We start from the raw sequence: 22,443 nt of genomic DNA, 5'->3' as shown, positions 1-22,443 counted from the left end.
GCTTTTGTCCTGATAACGCTTCCTGTCATCTTTAGAACTACGTCCACGACTCATCTACCAGTACTCCATCATCGAGGTTAGCGGGCTGCCAAGACGACCAAACGAGCCCTGAAAGCAGCAGTTGTGAAGAAATAACAACAAAAATAGTAAACAAACCAAAAAGAATCCACAAAACCAAGATGGCGACCACCACTCGTTCCTGACCGATGGCACAAAATTATTGAAATGCTCACCAATCGCGTTCGGGCACTGAGCCCACCGAGAGAGGCCTGTATAGCCAGTGAAGGTCGTTAAACACTTCCATTTCTCTACCTTAAGGCTTGCCAAAAGTCGTCGCTACTACTGACCACTACTTCGGGTATGGCATTATTTAAATAGTGTACTTCGACTAAAATACGGAGTTTATTTATCATCAAATTCGACTAAAACCAAAGTTTATACTGCTTCGGTCGCAGTTGACTTAAGCTGGTACTGATAGTAATTTTTAAACTCATTTGTTTTATGATCATGGATGTCTACTGTATTTAGCTATTAAAACCTTAAAGCTCGAAAGTTTCGTAAAATTTTATTGAAACATTTAAATGATTTCATAAATGAATCTCTGAGTGAGCAGCAGATATCTGTACTCGGATTCTTGATTTTCCTGAAATATAATAAGGACTTTTTTTTAAATTGGAGGCATTTTTCTAGTTGCAGCCATTTCATTATCTGTGTCACGCGATGAAGTATACCTAATCCGGTAATGGTTTTATTTTGATCTCACTTTTATGTTTTTAAACTCATTTGTTTAATGATTATGGATGTCTACTGTATTTGGCTATTAAAACATTAAGCTCGAAAGTTTCGTAAAATTTTATTGAAACACTTAAATGAATTCATAAGAATTTACCACCGTCACCTTTCGGATGGACTTTCAATCCTTAAGCAGTTGTTAAGGGCACCATCGTCTATTTGGCCATAAATTCAGTAAATGAGATATTTGGGATAAAAAAAATTATTGATATTTTGTGCATTTTTCCTTTGATCTTTTTTTGTGATAATTTTCATATCATGCTACTCGCTTGAGATGGAAAAGTATCGTTTGAAACTAAGGACGCGCGTGGCGTTGCTAATGAAATTGTCATGAAATTGACAACGTCCTCATAGGTAAAATAGCGATAAACAGATTATCACTGGTAATCTCAACTCGATTGCTATTCTCGCTTTCGCCGTACCAGCTAAAGGGAGAAAACCAATCTTGTGAGATGATCATCAATAATCTATAAATATTCATAAATCTACTCACAAACATATTGAGTGATATGATCGTTGTTATAGAAAAAAGTTCCGCACACACTAAAATCGTTATCACAATTTCTTTTTATAGTTCATCATTTTTTATCCAACTGATTTACATAAAAAAAAAAAGAAAAAGTTAAGATGATTTTTTTTTTCTGTCGGGATTGATTATGTTTAACTGTTACTTGATAAAGACAGCAAACTAGAATATATCATAAAATATAAATATTCTGCATAAAGGAGATTCTACGTTTTTCAAAATTCATGAGTGCCACATGTTTAGCAGGATCTACGCCCCCTACCGGTGCACCTGAGATCACCCTCAGTTTCAAAATCAAAAAATGCATTTGTCAGTAAAAAAACAAAATAATCAAACACTTTATGTAATATCATTGGTTGATGAAATATGATTTTTATTTACAGTTTTGAATCTTCACACACCTACATAATCTCAGTTAAAAATAAATCTCAGTTTATATTATCAACCGATTTGTACACTGTAAACTGTTTTAATAAAGTATCAAAATCACAGTTCATGTAGACAATAACAACGTTTTAACATTTCAATCTTCACTGTTAGTTTAATTGATAACTTTGAGTTTTCTGCCGATTTCAACAAAAGCATCCACAGCTCTATCAATTTCTTGCTCTGAGTGAGCAGCAGATATCTGTACTCTGATTCTTGATTTTCCTGAAATATAATAAGGACTTTTTTAAATTGGAGGCATTTTTCTAGTTTCAGCCATTTCATTATCTGTGTCGCGCCATGAAGTATATCAAATCCGGTAATGGTTTTATTTTGATTTTTCTTTTATGTTTTGACTGTTCTCCGGTATTTGGTTTATAATCTTTCATCTCCATTCATTGCAAAAATATTTCTAGTCTTGACTACATGTAACGAAGTCAGTATGCCAGGATGGTTGCAACAATTTGATATGAAATAACTATAGACCATTAAAGACCTTCCAAAATCTTTTGAGATAAATAAAAGCAACAAAAGGGCTGTTCCTGTGGTGTTTTTCTCTCTCTATTTTAAGTAATGTGGTTATCAATGTATTATGAGCATCAACCCTATCCTTCATGTTAAAATACGTATAACAAGTCTTACCCTTTGGAACAACTGGATAGCTGAATCCTATTACATAGATACCTTTCTCTGAAAAATTCAATGTCAAATTTACAATGAGCAGTTGATGAATAGTATTTTCTTAGATAAGAAAACGTTCTATCTACTAGTACTCCACAAAGAAAACATGTGCTTGGTACAGTTGTTTCGTCTGTTAAAGCCTATTACGATTTTGTTAAATACCAGATCTTTCTAGTTTTATTCAAAAGAAAATATGAAACATTTTTTTTTATTTCACCTAGCAGAACCCTTCTTAAAATTTCTGTTATTTTATTTTCTAACAGAGCCAGAAGGGATCAGATTCCAGTTTGCAAATTTGTTACTAGTAATTGCAAAAGATGCACATGTCCCTTTGATATCTCTGTCCTTGAATCTGTGAATATAATTTAAGTTTTTTGCGGTGTGGGGAATATTCAATGCTGAAGGTGGAAAGAGGCTTTAAATCTCTCAGAGTTTCAACACTGATCAGGAAAATGTAAATCTAGTTAAATAAACAGAAAGAGTGAGGGAATAATAAGTTTTATCTTACCCAACATATCATCAGCAAAAGTACTAGCTAACTTGGCATCTCCTAACATAACTGGACAAATGGGATGTCCTGGATCACCCTGCAATACAGACAATTTCTGATATGTGTGCTTTCTTAGGGCATGCTTTACCGATATCGTGTTAAAGGTCAGGTTAGGAATACATGGATACGGATTTAAATGAGTTTGAAATTTTGACTTGCAATATAGAGATACATTTGCAATGTTTTGAATTCTATTTTGACCAAATTGAACCAAACTGGTTGCTAATAGCGAAACATTTTTTCAACATTCCATTTTTATAAATGTTTGCAACAACAAAATTGTATTTGACTTTTGTCTAAATTGCAGCTAATAATTTTAGGGGGAATGCAGAAAAAAACATGCTAAAGGGTTGAACAATGTATATTTCCATATCTTCACCCCACTATTCTCGGGCAGTTGCCACAGGTACATTCAAAAGGACATGTAATCATCACAATTTATTCATAGTCATTGGTTATATACATCACTTACAGAGATAGTGAATCCAGCGTCCGTCATTTTAGACCTAAATCTCACTGTATTGGTCAACAGCTTCTTTGGTAAATCTGGATTCTGAATTATCAAATCAAAAGCCTGTAAAAGATGATATTAAACTATCAAAAGTATGCTGCGTCAATAAATATGGTATCTTGTAATTTGAATAAGACATACAGATATTCATTTATGCTTTTTTTATTTTTAACAAATCAACAAATTATAAGCTGAACTCTTATGTCATGTGAAAAGGTAACTCAAACTTCTCCAGAAACTGTTCTTTACAAAGGGCGTTTCTAAGGACAACTGGAATCATCAAATTTAAGTGTGTGTGGCATTATAAACCTTAACTTTAACCAAAAGAAAAACAACTGATTTTCTACTTCACAATTAATTTGGCCTTCTTGTTTGTTAGTTACACGTCTTAATTGTAAACATTTTCGATAATATGTATCCACATGATAAAATGATTGAATATTCCTCCTTTATTTATCATACCTACAACTGTTTATTACCTTGCTAGCACATGCTACTACTGGTGGTGGTAACGTGTTTGAAAATAAATAAGGTCTGGATCGTTGTCTTAAAAGCTGTACAAGTTCTTTTGGTCCAGAGGTATAACCACCTGTATTGTAAAAGTTGGTCTATTTCAATCTTTGTTCAATCAAGCTATTAGTATGATGATGGATAACATAATACATTTCATGAATGGATGTTGTGATTTATTGGAAAGCACCATTTAACCATCGCGTGATTCAAATTGTCTGCCCATAAAATGAAACAATCCTTGTGAAACATCCAAGTGATGTATCTAGATATAAAAGATAGATTTATAATTGAACTGTTTCATATTTTTTATGTCGTTGCCGTTTATAGCCTACAATAATAAGTTGTGGTTGTTTCTTATTGTTTAATGCTGTACAATTGCCTTTAATTGCTAACATCCACAGACTTCATTTGAACTTTAGTGGGTAGTTTTTTCATCGATAATCATACCATATATTCCTTTTTTTTATATATATATATATATATTCAAACATACCAAATAAAACTTAAATGACACAAAATGAGAAATATATTCTACGTTTCTGGACTCCAATTTTTTTGCCAAATAATGCAGGACAAAAATAATAGTAAAATACTTACCAGCAGCACCTCCCATGGCTTTACCAAGAGTTGAGTTTATGATATCAACTTCCAATCCAAAATGCTCATCAGTTCCTCTGAAAATAATTTTCTAATTATTATAAAACTGAACCAAATGGACATATAGTGAGAAATGCAGCGTATACATCGATAAGATAGTAAGAAAATAATAGGCAAATTACCGTATATAAAACCATGACTATCTCAGTTTCTATATACATTTAAGCTAATTAAAAAATGCAATCAAGACTATTCACCAAAGTTTCTGGCAGGCAAAAATGTGTATTATGAGGTGTTGAATGTCATTGTAAAATTTAAGATTTGGCAAAAAGATTAAACATGAAGTGCCGTGCATCAAAGATTTAGGCTTGATGTCAGGTTTCTCAATTTTGATTGTCCCTCTGGTACCTTTCGACCCTCTTTCATTAAATGAAAATTACATAGATAATTCGTATTGCCGTAAAGCCTTTTCATTTGTACTGGCTTACAATACATGTAAAAGAACAGTTTGAAATTAGGAAACTCTTGTTGAAATTTTCCATGTTTGACAGACCTTCTCAATTGATTGGTCGTTCCCAGATCGTTGCAATTATTGAACGTTAAAGCTTTATCATAAACTACTTGTTTCATGTTAATCTGAGTAACAGGTATTTTTTTCTATGAATGTTTATAAAAATAATAAGCAGTCATTTTAATTGTCACCGCATTACATATCTGTACCTTTAACACTTTACTGTTTATGATTTAAATTGCGTTATATTTTGCTCCATCTGTAATTGATTATTAACAGCGTAAGTCATAAAGACACCTATTATTACCTGCCAGTTGGTCCAAAAAATCCTGTTCCATGACATTCGTCGATGAAGACCAATGCTCCATACTCGTTTCCAAGTCTTGTTATGTCACTATAATAAAAATACTTAAAAAATAAGTTAAGCCCGGTATAAAAAAGAAGATCGAAAGATTTCGTTAAGATTTTATAATTATCAAAATAGTATCTGTCACAAATAAAGTAGTAGTAATTGGAAATGCTATATATTTACAGCATATATACATGTTAAAATCTGGTGAAAAGGGGTGTATGACAAGAAAATAAATCGCATTAGACTGAAAGTGCTTCCAGTATACAACTGTTGGAAAACTCACGGCAATGGTGCAACGCTGCCATCCATACTAAATACACCATCTGTGGCTATCAGCTTTTTGTGACATGAGGATGCGTCCTTCAAGTTTTGTTCAAGATCTGAAAATACAAATATCACCAATGCACTTATTTTAACGATTTAAGATTTTTATTTAAAAATCACACCATATTATCAGCTAAGTTTACATGAGATACTAGTATAGGATCTGAGTCAAGATTGCTATCAAAAAGAATAATTTTGCTATATATTGCATAGTAGATTTGTGTTTTCCATAACAATACAATCGAATTGTCATGCAATTGGTACAGCATATTTTGATCAGTGTTACCTTTTGCATCTGTAACTACGATAGCCAGAGGGTGTGGAAATGAAGAAGGTTATATTTGATTGTTCAGCAATGTATTTTACTATTTTAATTTTGTTATAAATAATTATCATATCTTGAATAAACGTGAGTTTTATCGAAGTTTGAAACTCTTCAATTATTATGATGATCGAAGTTTGACCCTCATCCATTATCGTGATGATCGAAGTTTTTGATACTTATCAATTATCGTGATGATCGAAGTTTGATAATCGTCAATTATCGCGATTATCGAAGTTTGATACTCATTCATTAACGTTATGATCGAAGTTTGATACTCGTCCATTATCGTGATGATCGAAGTTTGATACTTACCCTTCATATCTGTGTGTTTATATCTGAATCGTTTAGCTTTACACAGACGTATTCCATCAATAATAGATGCATGGTTTAATTCGTCTGATATAACAGCATCTTCAGGTCCAAGTAATACCTCAAATAGTCCGGCATTTGCATCAAAACAACTAGCGTATAAAATTGTATCCTCTTTCTTGTGGAATTTTGAGATTTTATCTTCAAGTTCTTTGTGCAGATCCTAAAATACACGTTTGAAATCTTGTCAGAAAGGGTTAGTGTTTAGAAATTTATAACTTTGTCATTTGGTCTCTTGTGGATAATTGACGCATTGGCAATCATTCTACATCTTCTTATTTTTGCCCGGTATGTCTTACTCTAGTTCATCTTGTTCGACTGACACCTTTGTTATAGTTCTACGAAAACCACTTGACTGAGTTGCAAATAATAAGATGTGAAAATTTTAAATACAAGGTAACAACTGCGGCGACTTTATCATTACAATCGTTGAGTTTAGACTTAAATAATGTATAAATATTCCATGTTAATTGATGCAAGCAATTTCAAATAGTATATCTCGTGAATTCCAAAATTTTTGCCATGAGAGAATGCTTTCATAAAAAACTTTTTTTCTGTTTCTGTTGCTGTTTGTTCTATGTGATATAGTGAAGAAAAGAACTATTATTATTATTGTTACTAATACTTTGTTTGTTCTTTTCTTTACTGAAAAGTGAAATATTGAACCTACCTGTGTACCACATATAAATCGGACAGAGCTGAGACCAGCGCCGTGTGTGTCAAGTGCTTTCTTGCCAGCTTCAATTACTTCAGGGTGACTCTATAATTTACAGAATTAACAAATATTTTATTCACATGCAACGAAGAATCAACTCAGTCATTTTAAAGAAGAAGAAAAACAAGAATATGAAAGGAAATAAGGTACATACATGCCTGCATAATAATTCGTTGTATTAAACACTGTCGCTTTAAGACATCTTGTTTCAATAGCAAGATTCTAGTTGTTTCTGTAAACATCGATTATTCAGCATGTAATTAAATTTAACAGATACATCCGTGTAATATACTGAGAATTTATACTAGTTATTCAAATTAAAAAAGTGACACATGCAGAAAGACGTATATTCATATATATTCAGCATATATTAACAATATCCTTGCTTTGTAATATTTTTGCAACTATACAGAAAGAAAAATGTCCATGACATTTTTTTTTTATAAATTTACAGGTTTGTACACAACTAAAACAGGTATAAAATCAACACATTGTGTGTAAGTGACAAGTCATACTATTTGGACCGTGTTCTGTTCGTTGTTTGTTTGTTTGTTTGTTTGACTGTCTGTCTGTCTGCTGAGAAATCAGTTGTGATTGCTAGTATAGTCTGTAACGACTACCGCTTTTTTTTTGTGATTTCTGATATCCTCTTTTTCTATAATTAATTAATTATCATGCAATTTACGTACAGACAAACCAAGGTAGTTGTTTGCACAGAAATTGAGTATGTCTGCTTGAGATCCTGCTACGTGAATTGTAGGGCCTTGTTTAGATGTGATGACACGTTCTCCCTTCCACGTCCCAGCATCTTTTATACCCTCTAGTTCATGCTGCAGATCTTGTTGTACGGCAGCTGCAGCTTGTGTAGATCTCTTTCTTGTAAAATATTTAAAAGCACGATTGTCTGAAGAGAAAAATTAGTATTTGAGAATAATATTCATGCATTTATTTATCTCTACATGTTAGATTGATTCAACACAATTTGGTTTGACCTCATATTAAGTTGCTGAATGATAAATGCATGGGAAGGAATAGAAACAAAATGACAATGCATGTATTTCATCAGATTTGGAAGTATGCATAGTCGATTAATTAAGGGTTTGTGCAATGATTGAATGATTCCGTTTTCCAAAGCATTATTTGCTTGTTGTTAAGATACGACAAGAGACACCCATAACTTTATTTGAGCACTGGCTAAATGTCGGTATACCACCATTGTTTCTACTAATTGCCTGTCTTTTTACGCTAAACTTCGCTAAGATCCGTTTGTTAGATATTACATCATCTGCGCTCCGGAATAAAACGATCATATTTTTATCGAATAAAACATAATAGTTGTGTATTTTATGAATATTGGCATGCTTTATGCATATATAGTATATAGGTCTACTCAACCATTACGAATATTTAAAACTTTTCCATGTCCGTGTAGAAGAAAATATCACAATATTTTATTCAATGCTTTCAGTGAAGGTAAAACATAATTATTGTGTCAGATTTAGCGATCCTGTCCAACAAGCATGAAACGTTTGACAGCTGTTGACAGATATAAATACAAATATACAATATTTATTTTCATTTCTGACTTCATATTATTTAATGTTAGAACTATTTTATAAATCCCTGAATGAATAAGCATTGAAAGAAAGTAATTAAGAAATGTCTTTGTTGTGACTTGTGATTTAAATTCCATGTTGACCTTGGTTATATAATTACAAGTTTTTTTATACTCGAATGTATAGTGTATAAATTGCCCAAATATGTACGTAAACCTATATATGAAATAAGAAGAGAAAAAGCATTCACACCACATCTGATGGAAAAAATGTTATAGGTTAACAAATATGTATTTAAAGCAAGTCCTGCATATATATGCGTTCTTTAGTGCATACGTGAAAAAAGCTAAATGAAAGTTTCAGTTTGTGTAATTAAAAAACTTTAACGCTACAGATTTTATTTTGTATGCGAAACGGGACTCGGAATCAAACTGTTAATCGTCAACATCCTCAGTCAACATCTCGTTCTGTTAACTTCTGCACGAGTAAGGTAAAAGAATTATGGAAATCTACAACAAGTTAAAGAATTATTGACTACCCTACGGTTATAAACAATTTGAAATGTTTTAAATGTTTAAAAACATATAATATAGACTTACTATGACGTTTAGATATTTTAAGTACAAAATCCCCGATTTTTTCCATTGTACAATATGGTTAATGACAACAACCTGTTGGAGGTGTGTGACATTCAACCAATCCGATAAAGGAATATCTAAATATGTATTTTATTTATGGTTCACTACATGTTCTTTGAAACGCTTCGTCAAGTTACTTGTCATTAAAGGAAAGTCTGGACTTGCGCATTGAGTTTACTTGTAGGGGATTTTTCAAACATGCGAAGTCGAGTGAAATCAACTCTACTTGGAAAATAGAATGAATTCTTGAAATTTTTATATAAAAAAATGATTTAATGATTTTTCATTGTATCAAATAATAAAGAATGCGTAGATTTATTTTGTTGTAAATTTTTTAAGTTAGATAGGCAGTTTTGTTTTGTGATTTGTAAGATAAGATAACAATATATATAAAAACTAAAGCATATGGTACTGCAAATGTCTTTGAATCAACCTTACTGCATGCTTTTAGTGTTAATAAACCCATATAAAGGACATATGATGAAAATAAAAAGTGTGCATTTTCAACATAAACACATTTTTTAACCAACCCTCGTTGTTCCGTCAGTTGTGCCGGTCTCAGTCTTAACTGTTCCTTCAAGTGTTCCCTGTAGTGACATGTATATAGCTTTGCATATAACATCAGCACATGGGGGAATTCCATGTCCTATTAAAATATAGTAAATGGATTCACGATACTGATAGGTTTTTTTTTGGCATTGTAACTTTGTCAAAAGTTCACAAGGTTTTAGGAAACTACAGAATTTTCTTTATCACAAAAATACAGCATACAGAGCAGTTTGTAGTTAAAAGATTTTAAAAACTTTCAGGGTCAGATATTCATGGCATTTTACAGCAAGTTGGAAAGACACTTCTTCGTAGTCAAGAGTAATCACCCTGAGTCAATTTCTTTCATTCGTTTTGTCGATATTGTCAATGTTTCCCCATATAATTTGAAATAGGTGGGTTTTTTTACAAAAATTTGCCTTTTAAGACAAAGAAGAAGTTGAAATTTTAGACATTTACTCAAAATTTCGGGTTTTTATTTAACATTTCTATCCTTTGGATAGACACACCTAACTTTTTTTTAAATACCAACAGCTATACACAGGTGGATTTTGGTAAACAAAAAAAATATGAAAGTCTTCTTTACATAAATATGATTAATCAGTGTTAACAAAGTTTCAGGATTTTAGGGGAAAAAAACGGCATTTTCTAAGGTATATTTATCAAATTTAAAAAAAACATCATCGTTCACTCTTTCATTAAAATTGGAACAAATAATCGTCATATGTAATCAAACCTAATGCCATTTTGTAAAGGAGGGGTCAATGTCCTCTCCTTTTTTTTTTTAAATTCAATCGGTTAAAATTATGAAAAACAGTCGAAAATGCATCTGTCCCCCTTAGTTTCTCTCTCTCTATATATATACAGTTGATAAATTCTAAGTCATTTCATCTCTGCTGAGGATATGTTTCATTAGCAATCATACCAAATCTTCTTATTTTGATTAGGTATTTGAATTAGAAAACAAGTATTCGAATACACCTCGGTGGTCCTGTCCTTTTTCTCATTTTATCAGCGACATCGCTCTCTTAGATTTATCATCATATTTGGTAGTTCTAACCTGTCGTATTTCCAAGATGTTGCTTTTATATCTTAATGAATGTTAACTTGGCTTGTTTAAAATGATGTAAATTTTGTAAACATAAATGAGCCAAATATCAAGTGCCGGTGTCCTGATGAGTCTCATTTGTAGGGTTGAAACATTTGCTTTTTCAAGAAAATCATTTTCAATACGGTCATCTCAACGCTCTTTCTTGTAAAAAAAATCTATTGTTTTTTTTTCAAATTTAGAAAATTAATTTAAAACTCACAAAAAACTTTTTTCCCAGTGATCACGATTTAAATTTTTATCTTGAATTCATCTGGGGGTAGGGAGGGCTTGAAGGTGCTAATATTTTTCTGATCATTTCCGAAACATATGTCCGTCAGTCGGTCCCGATTTAGAATATACCGGAAGTAAATGTTTGGCGGAAAATTCAAAACATGGCGGACTTAGAACGAACCTTGGAAGTTTTTGCAAAATTATCCTTACAAAACTTTACAAATGGTAAACAATTCTAAATAACGGTATTTGAGATCTCTTAAATACAAATCTCCGTATAAAGAAATCGTTTGTGAAACATTTAAATTCTTTTCAGAGCTAGAAAACGTAACACACAAACCAGACCTCTATAAATATTTCATTTCAAGAACGAAGTGGATGCAATAAAATACAAAAGTCTTTATTAAGATCTTGGTTTTATGAGAAAAAAATGTCAAATACTAGATTAAATGGCACTGTTTGCACTAAAAATACAAAAGAGACAACAAGCTTGAAGTTGCGCCCTCGCTACAATGCCCTTATCAATATACATATATCAGTGTATCCCAAACTCTTTCTACCAACAAAATGTGGCTATATCTTGTTTATCCTGTATGGGATTGAAGAAAAATGCTGATTTGCAATATATATAAAACTACGCTATTTTTTTATATGAATAAAGGAAAGATTTTATTTTATATCTGTCATAAGATGTGTACTATTTTGATCCTTATTCTCTCCCGTAATATTCGACAATTTCAATAAAGAAGTGTCTTTTTATATTAAATACGGGATAGAATGAGCATCAGTATATATAAGACGATTTCAATAAAAAAAAAGTGTCTTACTATATTAAAAATGTGTTCAATAAAGAAGTGTCTTTTTATATTGAATACGGAATAGAAAGAGGATCAGTATATATAAGACGATTTCAATAAAGAAGTGTCTTTATATTGAAAACGGGATAGAATGAGGATCAGTATATATAGAAGAGGATTTCAATAAAGAAGTGTCTTTTTATATTGAAAACGGGATAGAATGAGGATCAGTATATATAAGACGATTTCAATAAAGAAGTGTCTTTTTATATTAAAAAAAGTGTCATTTTATATCAAATACGGGATAGAATGAGGATCAGTATATATATAAGACGATTTCAATAAAGAAGTGTCTTTTTATATTAAAAAAAGTGTTATTTTATATCAAATACGGGATAGAATGAGGATCAGTATATATAAGACGATTTCAATAAAGAAGTGTCATTTTATATCAAATACGGGATAGAATAAGGATCAGTATATATACATGATATAGAAGACGATTTCTATATAACAAAAAGTGTCTTTCATATAAGAAATGTGTATCTTATTACGGGATAGAAAAGAATAATTAATTAATCTATATAAAAGTTGAAGAAAGGGTTTTCTTTGGGGAGATGTTATAAAAAAGGGGTAAACATATTTTGGGGGTGAAAGAAATATGAAAATTCAATTTGTGATGCCAAATACGGGATAGTTTAAACTATTCTGTATTAGTATAGTATGAATAAATGCAATCAATATATTATAATCTATATATCGGTTTATTTCGTAACAAAGTTTATTTATAATACTCTAATTACGAAATAAACGATATTTATTATTTAATTTTTGTCTTTAAAGATATGTTTGTATACATGTATATACAGTTACTGATTCTCATTTTATGCCGTATTATGCATACACATTCAATAAATATGGTACAATCTATATATTGGTTTATTTCGTAATAAAAGTTATAACTCTAATGACGAAATAAACGATATTAGTGATTTGACCTTAATTAGTAATTAAGTTTATTTCGTTAAATAATGTAAGAAATACAGGTAAATATGGGCAGTGCAGTCTTTCCTTTATTCATAATTTCACGCTACACGATATACAACATTAGATATATAAGACATTTCATTCTTTCCCGTAAATGGAAATGACAGGATAGAATAAGGATATAGACCAAAATGTCAGACAAAAATATTAATCATTCGGTTAGATAGAACTTTAAAGATTTTTTGGTTGAATATATAGTAGAAAACTTCAAATTTCTCTTTTGGTCAGACAAACCCTAAAACAGTTTGGCACAGACTGCATATGGACCATAATTTGGTATTTGACCTTTGGTTTCTTTTTGTATCATTTTTTATAAGTTCTAAAACTTTAACTTTTATTCTGTGGGTTGTGTTGGTGTTAGAATAGTATTAATGGAACAATTGAGTTTTTCAAGAAAAAATTAATACATTTTGATTCACCGTTTACATGACAGGAAACCAAACAGGAAACCAATCTTTATTTTCTTTATTTTGCACAATATATTTCAAAAGACATAAATGAACACCATTACTAGTGTTACTTGCTTCATGTTAATATTTAAAATCTATTTTCAATGTTAAATTCAAGTTTTTTTTAAACGCGACAGGAAACCATAAGAAACCGAAAGCATTTTTTTAGTTTTATTTTATTGCAAAATCTGCTTAAAATAATCTGAACAGTATACTTTTTCTTAAAATCCATCTTAAATGTAACAGTATTATAAAACTCCTAAATATGTGCTTGTTTTGAAAACAATTAGTACAATTTATTCAGAAATTTCCATATTTTCTTCATTGATACAGGATACCATGATCGTTGTATCTTGATGTTTTAGCCAAAAAAATGTATTTATATTTGGTTTTGAAATTCCAGTTATATACAATTTATTCCAAATCATTGGCAATGTAAAATTCTTTGAATCCAGTAAAGAAAAGATCTTTTAACTTGGAATTAAAATCTTTAAATAGGCACCATGTGATATTTGTGACCTGTACACCATCTACATGGTTTCCACATTTTAACCTACTTTAGTGGGCTAAAATCAATAAAGTACTTCCTTTCAAGTCATGCATGGTAAAAGTTTACTTCTCCTTTGACAAGTTTATTGCGTTTCTGAAAAGTGTTTGCAGAACATGAATAAAAAGAAATAATTAAAAATTGTGACAAGGATACCAACTTTGTACATTCCAAGTGTAACGGTATATTAACATGTATTTTTTATTAAATTATCTTTATTCACCTAAAATATCCCGTAATATTTACTGCTGAAGCAAAATCAATCCAACGAGCATTGGCACAATGATAAGAGACGTAATGTCGATTGAATTTTCCAAGGACCCTTTACATCGTTACCGGGAAACGAAGTGTGTTATAACGTCTGTCAAATCTGAAATCGATTTTGTCAAGTCATTGGGCATTTATTTTCACACAAGATCGTATGTAACATTATGCACATAGGAAAAATAATAGACCCCCGGCGCAATCTCTTTGAAAATTGTATTTTCCTTTTTTAAATAAGACGAAACAAGTCTACAGATTATGTTTGCTAACATCCCGTTGGAAACAAAAACAATGTTTAGACCTAGTATTTCATATATCCGGCCGTAAGGGCGTGATCACATGTTAGTCACATGTTTCATGTATGACCGGAAATGATTAGAACTTAACGACAAAAACAATTTTAATAAAAAAAAAGGAAATAACTGGACTTCTGTTTCGTGTGAAATGTAACCCATAACGATAACGTCATTTCTAACTTAATTATTACGAAGAACAAAACTAGAATGTAAATCATCTCTGATTTACCTGTTTGAACATCTCGCGAGAGTTCATATTTACATATTGTTATATAGAATTCTATTACAACAAAGCAGATTACATCATCTAAAATTTGCGTTACGAAATCGGAAACCAAAGTAACGCTAGTGTTCTTACACCTGCTACAGAAATACTTATAGTACTCGGCATTTTCTTCTGACTATCATTATTGGTCGATGTTCTTTATTATTTGAAAGCAAAAGTTACGAATTTGCCGGTGACGATTATCTATAAATCAGTCAGCGTTATGCACTTCGGAAGCGAAAAGTAACGCGAGAAACGACACAAAAATACGGTCGTATAATCTTTGAAATTTGTTAATTTCAATTTTTTTTTTAGGGAAGAGTAGCATACACTTGTATGTTGATAAAAATAAAGGCATCTTTAGATGTAGTTACAACTTTTCTTACAGTAATACACATTTTTATCACTTTTCTATCGTTATAGGAAACGAGCCCAATAGCAAATTATGGTCCATATATGCCCCCTAATTTAATAGAATCACTAAAGTTCCCTATAAAAAATTATTAAACATCACAATAGAAAATGTCCAACGTCACGAATTGCTTTGAAAGTTAAATGTTGGACAACAAAAACAGAATCAAGTGTCACAAATAAATTTGCAGGTCAAGTGTTGCATCAATATTAGAAGTCTATATTAAATAATTTTTGTAATGGTTTAAGACTTACAAGTCTTGTGATACTTTTATCATGATCAGCATAAAAACAAAAGAACTTGCTTTCAAAACGTATGTCAGACCAAAAATAGAATAGTGTTGTCTGGGACCCCTGGCAGAAACAACAAATACAAAAAAATTGAAATGATACAGAGAAAAGCTGCCAGGTATATACTAAATCAATACAGCTATCAAAGCAGTGTAACAGCCATGCTTGAACACCTAAGCTGGCCTACATTACAACAAAGAAGAAATTCGCATCAGTCACCATGCTTAAAATTCGCATATTTAGGAATCAACAATTTGCAGCATCAACAACAAGAAGTTGTGTACCTGTTTGTAAAACATTGAAGAAAAAATTGGGGGCAAACATTAACAACTAAAAAATGGTTTTTATGAATTAAAATTGCAAATTTCATGCAACATACATCTTTGATTCTAAATGAAAACCAAATGTTTTAATTCGATAGTTATCTACTAAATAAAATCAGAATTACAATACATACCATATTTCTTCAGATTAATTTTCATGTATTTTTTTAAAACCTATAAAGTGATTCAATATTATGAATGATTGTTTTACTGTGTTATTTGTCTTTAAATTATGTTAAACTTCTGTTTTATGACTTCTTTTGTACATGTACTTGTTTAAAAAAGTGGATGCTGATTGCGTATATAAAAATGTACATTTTCAAACAGGATTGTTTGCATTTATTAAGTGCTGCTGCCTATGTTTATCAAAATTAGAATTGATTTCTTTTTACAGATTGGGTAAAATCTATATGGGATAATGACTTCACAGAAATAGATCCTTTAGACCTTGCTGTAGAGGGTGAATTAGAAGATAATGGATATCACACTGTTACGTTTAGGATACTACAGACTGTATTTGATGACTGGAAGTCAAACAAGGAAGGAAAAGATGGAGAAGGTAGAGTACAATTCATAATAAAAGTACATGAATCACCTGATTAGGCCACCCTTATAAAATTCTTAGTTGGACATTGCCTAACCATGCCCTGTAAGATTGGTAGGTAGGTAAAGAGGGTTTTATGTTTAAGACAAGAAAGTGACGTAAGAAAATGAAAAAATCTTCAAAATATAAATTCTAAACAATTCGTCTCAAATTTGTTTTGGATAGATTGTTATTTTATGTTTACCAGGGTAGGTAGGCAGCATCAAACAATTTGAGAACCCTGACAATAGATTGGTGTTTGCTGTACATGTGGAAAGGTGTCACCGTGTCTAATAACCCAAATTTTATGAAGCAATTCAGCAAGTTCATGATCACTTTAATATTTTATTATTTCTCTATTGTTATAATCTATTTATTTCTTATTTTTCAGGATTCTGGAGTGTTCTGGTTGAAAATGATATTTCACATAAAAGTTTGATAGCATTGTTTGCATATTTGATGGAGATAGGGAACAAGGTAGGTTACAATTTTGTTAAATTTGATATTTAAAACAAAAAAAAAGCTTTAAATTTTTGCTTACTGTAAGTTCATGGATGCTCCTTTCAGTTCAAATACAAATATCTTGTGAAAGGAAAACAATAAAACAGTAGAACCTCAAAGATTACAAATAATGTGTCATTTGGTCTCTTGTGAAGAGAGGCAATCATACCACATCTTTTTAGAATGAAACTGACATATTTTCTTCACCCTGTTTAAGCTCAACTTTGGATAAGAATATTTAATTGTAATTATGAAAATCATGTCTTCATAGGATTTTTTTGTTTTTTTTTAATAGAATAGTACTTAGTTTGGTGAAATTTGAAATTTAACTTTATTTATGAAAATGAAAATTTCTGGTTTTTATTGAAAATCTAACACCACTTCTGTATTTTAAAATATGTATGTGTTTTGTATTTTCAGAAAACATCAGGTTCAACAAAAAAAGAAGCAGGAATTTTATCTGCATCATGTTACATTAAGATGTTAAGTATACCAGGTACAGTACATTTTAAGTCTTGTTACTTTAATTGTTTGTCACTCCTGTTTGGCCTTTTCTCATATCAGATAGTTATAAATTAAATGATTGATAGGTACAGCTACTTCATGAATCCTTTCATTCTAAACCGACACTATATAGAGCACATGTTTATCAGTCTCTTACCCTTCAACATATTTTATCTACCTTGTTGACTCTCAAATTGTTTTATACATGCACAATTCTTTTTATTAAGGATGCAATTAACAAAAACGAATATAGATGTAACTGCTTAAATGGTTAGGCATCTTTTTAAATTTATTTATTTGTATGATATATCGAGAATTTTATATTCACAGTTTTTAATTTATAAATTTTGCATGAGGATTTAAAAAAAATTTATTTCCTTGAATACTTACAGCTCAAACTCCAAAGGGATGAAATATAGTTACTTTTTGAGCTCTTGTAATTGCATTAAATAGTTCATCATATCTTTTCAGAGCCCACTACTAGATACACACAAAAATTAACAGATTCTAGGAGCCAGTTTGTCCACTGATCAATTTATAGATATTGACAGTATACTTTATATTTTTCAGGAAGCATAGCATTCAAGGTGTTTCATCCAGTTTTATATGAAAAGGCTGTAGATATAATCAAAACCATAAATACTTTAGGAGGTAAGAACAAACTTAAAATAAAACATGCACAGGCATCCAGAAACCTTATTTAATTTCCCTCTACTATTCAGGGTTTGAAATTAGCAGGGGCCCACTCACCAATGGCCTCTAAAATTGGTGTGGGCTCCTAAAGTCACTGCTTTTCTTTGTATAGAACTATATATATTGGCTACAAAATTTAAGCTGTGGGCTACCATTGCCAAAACCTTAACTTCAATCCCTGCTATTAATACATGTATAAGTAGGGTCCCATATAGCTGCAGAACTGTAGCTCTTATGTCCTTATGTTATTTTTTTACTATTTGTGGACCAAAAAATGACATAAGGACCTAAGAGCTACGAGTCCCCAGCTAGGTCCTGTATATTGTAGGATATCCAATGTTAGATTTATCACGTTTCTTGCATTGGAAATTTCTTGCTAAATTTTAAACCAGATGATTGTTGTCACTGGAAGTTAAGCAACTAACAATCAATTAATCAATAATGTTACCAGATTGTGACTATAAAAACAAAAAAATCATTTTTAAACAAATCTAATCTGATTAGATCATCATCTTGCACACAAAAGTTTAAAAAAAAGATATGCATTATATTTTTATATTCTAATGCAATTCAATTGTAACAATAATTTTCATTGGAAGTTGACAAATATTTTGAAGGGGTAAATTCCACTTCTATCAGTCCATAACTAAGAAAGCCATCATTTTGAATTCTGATTTATATTTTTATATTTTAAGCTGGTAGTAAAAGGAAGAGAAGTGTATCACCAGCACCAAGCCAGAAAGGTAAAAGAGGCAGAGGAAATAAAACAAGGAACCAGGATCCTACTCTTAACCTTCAGGTAAATTGTATGTCAAGTGTCTTCAGAAAATTAGCCTTCATTCACACTATGCTACCCTACTGGCATTTAATTTTGTACAAAACTTGCCTTTAAATTTTGTACTATATAAGAATATAGTTAACCCAAAAAACGTATCCCAATGATACCAATTTCATAGACAAACCACAAAAATTGTAACCCACAGAAATCAAAATACCTCCAGTTTATAACATTACAATTATTTAATTTGATTTTGTAGGATTTTGGAAGTGATGATGATGAGAGTATAGAGGAACTGGCTCCACAAGAAATCTCAGGATTCAGAAAATTGTTAGAAGCTTTGTTAAAGGTAATGCAAACAAACATTTCCATTCTCAATTTTATTTATTTTATTTTATATTGCTATGATGATAATATTAATTAAAAGTTGGTTGCTTAATGTCCAGTGGCAGAACAATAATAATATGATAAGGCAACCATATCAAGTTAAATGTTAGATGTTAAAATTCCATACTCATTTTAATTCAGTAATTTAGTTTATTATAATTTATCACACATACATTTGTAAGATGAATATATGTCATTTAAATAAATGATAAGTATTGAAAAAGTTTTGATTGAATAGTTTATTTAATTTTTAGAAAATGACGCAGTCATTGTTCCATTACTGGCGACCTGAACTTCATTACATTTCTCTGCCTACCGCGCTTGGTTTCGTATTTACTATTTTCTATACAAACTGGAATTTGCTTGTGTTATCATTATGCATGAGAGGTCATTGTGTAGTAATCAGCCAGGAACCAGTTTACAAACTAACTGGTTTCTGCTTGTATTCCACTACACTCGAACAAAGTGTTGTAGTTTGACGGGAACCAGTTTAGAATTTGTAAACTACAAAACGTAATCGGTTATTGTTCATTCCGTTTTGGTGTTTCATACCGACTTTTTGAATAAGCTTAAGACCCTTCAAACATTAATGTGATAGGTATATTAAAGACTGTTTTACAAAAGGATGGAACTGTTTTGCTTTCAAAGTCGTACTATAGTGATATCTGTTATGTACGGATTTCCACTCTCACCGGTTAATTTCTTCTTTTACACATGCTTTTGAAACTTCCTGTTTAAACATCGCAAGTTTTAAAATTATTTTTTGAGTGAATTTAACTTATTTTAACAATCATGAAGCGTTCCAGAATTATTTTCAAGCAGTTTCTTCTTCTCTTTGATGATGGAAAATAGGTTTTTCTCAAGAAAATACCGCAAACGATCGCAGAGGAATTGAAACGTACAAGTCAAGTCGGCACCTGGTTAAATTGGCATCTAGTCAAATCGGCACCTATTTGACGTCAATTCGGCATCCAATAATATTTGTTATAATGTTTTCTATTCAATTAATTAATAACTGTTACCAAGTACATAGTGAATATGTTGTTGTGTATTTAGGTAAACAACGAAACCAAAGTGAAATTATGTTGTTGTGTATAAAGGTAAACAACGAAGCCCTTACCCAAGCTGTTGTTTTAACAATTAGACAATTATTAAAATAAAATGGAAAACTATGAGTCCCTTTCAATAAATCAAACTTTCATGCCAAATAATAAACAAATTTAAGGTGTTTTTTTTTCAGTAAAGTTTAAAAAGCATTAAACAAACAATCCTGTAAAATGCTCAACTGGTTTAAATAATGCATAAAAATATCCAATATCTCATGTATTAGTCCAAATAATTATGACGTCTGGCAAGGCTATTTTATTTTTTTTCTGTGATGTCTTCCTACAAAGTTCGTAGGAAGGCTTCGTTGGAAGGCGTCCCAGAAAAAAATTAACATAGCCTTGGGGTCATAGAAAGGTGTCCCAGAATAAAATTAAAAAAGCCTTGCCAGACGTAATAATTATTTTGACTACTCATATATATATCATTAAAAATACACCAAAAAAGTCATTAAGTTGAGAAAAATAAATATATACAAAATGTACATGAACACCCAAAAATGTGAAAGTTAGCTATAGTATTTAACTCTTTTTGCTTAAATACTGAAAAAAATTCTGGCAACCCCTTACTTATTTTTACTCTTTTTGCTTAAAATACTGTTAAAATTTATATTTAACATGGGTGACGAATTGACTATTATATCAGGTGTCGATTTAACCAGGTGCCAATTTAACCAGGTGCCGGTTTGACTAGAATTCTGTGACAAATGTTTGAAATTACCTGAGTTTCATTAGACCTTTGATAACAGTAACAAAAAGATTATTTACTTAATATTTTGTGGGAGAAGGGGGTTCAGACTATGTGGTATCAGGTCTGTTCGCGCCCAATACACTTTCGCACCCTACACGTTCGCACCTCGCACGTTCGCACCCAAGGTCCGTTTGCACTCTACTCATTCACGCCCAATTTTAATTCAAATTCAAGTTGAATAATTGGAAAATCATGATTGTTGTTTTAAATTGCTTTGGTGTAAATACTGAATGTATTTATAGCTAGGTATGAGTAAAACATTGAAGATTTTAAAGGAAAAACACAAAAGATAATTGTTTTTACCAGCTTGGTCCCTTTGATCTGAAACAACGAAACAATAAAATATAGGAACCAAAATATAGCAATCCACTATTATAACCAAAACATGATAAAATCTATTCAACACACAGAAAAAAACATAGTCAAAATCTCACTTCATTTTGAAAGAAGTCAATGAAACAAAGTTATGCAATACACTAACCAAAACATGATTAAGAGTTATTCAACACAAAATAAAACGTTGACAAAATACCACTTTATTTAGAAAGGATTATTATAATTTTTAACAATACGCTATCTAAAACATGATTAAGATTTATTCAACACAAAAAAAAATGCTGTCTCACTTTATTTTGAGACAATGACAACAATTATACTTATAAGAAAACACTTGCTTACAGAGTTATTAAACACAAAACCAATTAAGATTGGGTGCGAACATGTAGGGTGTGAAAGTGAAAGGGGCGAACATGAGTGGGCGCGAACGTACCCGGATTCAGACTATGTACCAGTGAGAAATATACAAGCCTTTCTACGGTATTTATTTGTACAATTCAGGTAGTCTTGACCTATTCATTTGTCTTAAAAAACAGCCAGTTGTCACCTTCACTTCACACACACACGCATATACGAATATCAATTATATGCTTACGAGACATGTTGCATTGTTAAACTAACTACGGTATGTGAAAATCAAGACACATAAAAACTATCCCAATATTAGAGACAGTGGCGTCATTTTTCTTCAGAGCTTTCAGCTCTTTGATTTATGCAAGTGTTAAATTTTATTTATGAGAATTGGGATATTTTTTTCATACAGAAATTTGAAAGCAATACCTACCTATTGACAATTAAGTAAACTTAAATTAGTGACATTCCTTTACAAAAAAATCTGCAAAAATTATATTATGTTCTTTGTGT

General features: G+C 31.0%; 2 protein-coding genes across 5 annotated transcripts in view; one reads left to right on the top strand and one right to left on the bottom strand.

Moving 5' to 3' along the window:
- Positions 1-548: 548 nt before the first annotated feature.
- LOC143082947 (2-amino-3-ketobutyrate coenzyme A ligase, mitochondrial-like) lies at positions 549-9,504 on the bottom strand. Of its 2 annotated transcripts, none has more exons than XM_076259003.1 (12): positions 9,348-9,504; positions 7,882-8,096; positions 7,148-7,237; positions 6,421-6,640; positions 5,743-5,839; positions 5,415-5,501; positions 4,597-4,673; positions 3,966-4,075; positions 3,448-3,549; positions 2,934-3,012; positions 2,387-2,434; positions 549-643 (listed from the first exon to the last, which is right to left on the bottom strand). In XM_076259003.1, exons 1-12 carry the CDS (start codon positions 9,391-9,393, stop codon positions 588-590), a joined length of 1,227 nt encoding a protein of 408 aa, XP_076115118.1. In that variant the 5' UTR covers positions 9,394-9,504; the 3' UTR covers positions 549-587. The 2 variants fall into 2 exon arrangements, with proteins under 2 accessions (XP_076115118.1, XP_076115117.1); XM_076259002.1 differs by lacking the exon at positions 549-643 and adding an exon at positions 1,652-1,969.
- A 1,901-nt stretch (positions 9,505-11,405) lies between these two features.
- Positions 11,406-22,443, top strand: part of LOC143082944 (condensin-2 complex subunit D3-L-like) — a 59,368-nt gene continuing 48,330 nt past the window's right edge. For all 3 annotated transcript variants that reach the window (XM_076258993.1, XM_076258991.1, XM_076258992.1), the window contains exons 1-7: positions 11,406-11,478; positions 16,338-16,502; positions 16,918-17,003; positions 17,448-17,523; positions 18,102-18,182; positions 18,920-19,023; positions 19,262-19,351. In XM_076258993.1, coding sequence (XP_076115108.1) covers positions 11,415-11,478; positions 16,338-16,502; positions 16,918-17,003; positions 17,448-17,523; positions 18,102-18,182; positions 18,920-19,023; positions 19,262-19,351 — 666 coding nt within the window. In that variant the 5' untranslated portion in view covers positions 11,406-11,414. The remainder of the gene's footprint in view (positions 11,479-16,337; positions 16,503-16,917; positions 17,004-17,447; positions 17,524-18,101; positions 18,183-18,919; positions 19,024-19,261; positions 19,352-22,443) is intronic.

The sequence above is a fragment of the Mytilus galloprovincialis genome, chromosome 7, assembly GCF_965363235.1.
Source record: "Mytilus galloprovincialis chromosome 7, xbMytGall1.hap1.1, whole genome shotgun sequence".
In the NCBI taxonomy this organism is placed as follows: Eukaryota; Metazoa; Mollusca; class Bivalvia; order Mytilida; family Mytilidae; genus Mytilus; species Mytilus galloprovincialis.
This window is presented reverse-complemented; position numbering and strand designations above follow the sequence as displayed.

Bases quoted from the DNA above. Each gene is read 5' to 3' on its own strand.
- LOC143082947 (XM_076259002.1), bottom strand. From the start codon at position 9,393: ATGGAAAAAATCGGGGATTTTGTACTTAAAATATCTAAACGTCATA. The intron at 6,641-7,147 runs GTAGGTTCAATA...CGTGTATTTTAG, and splicing joins GATTTATATGTGGTACACAG to GATCTGCACAAAGAACTTGA. The intron at 3,550-3,965 runs GTAATAAACAGT...CATCTTTTACAG, and splicing joins TAGTAGCATGTGCTAGCAAG to GCTTTTGATTTGATAATTCA.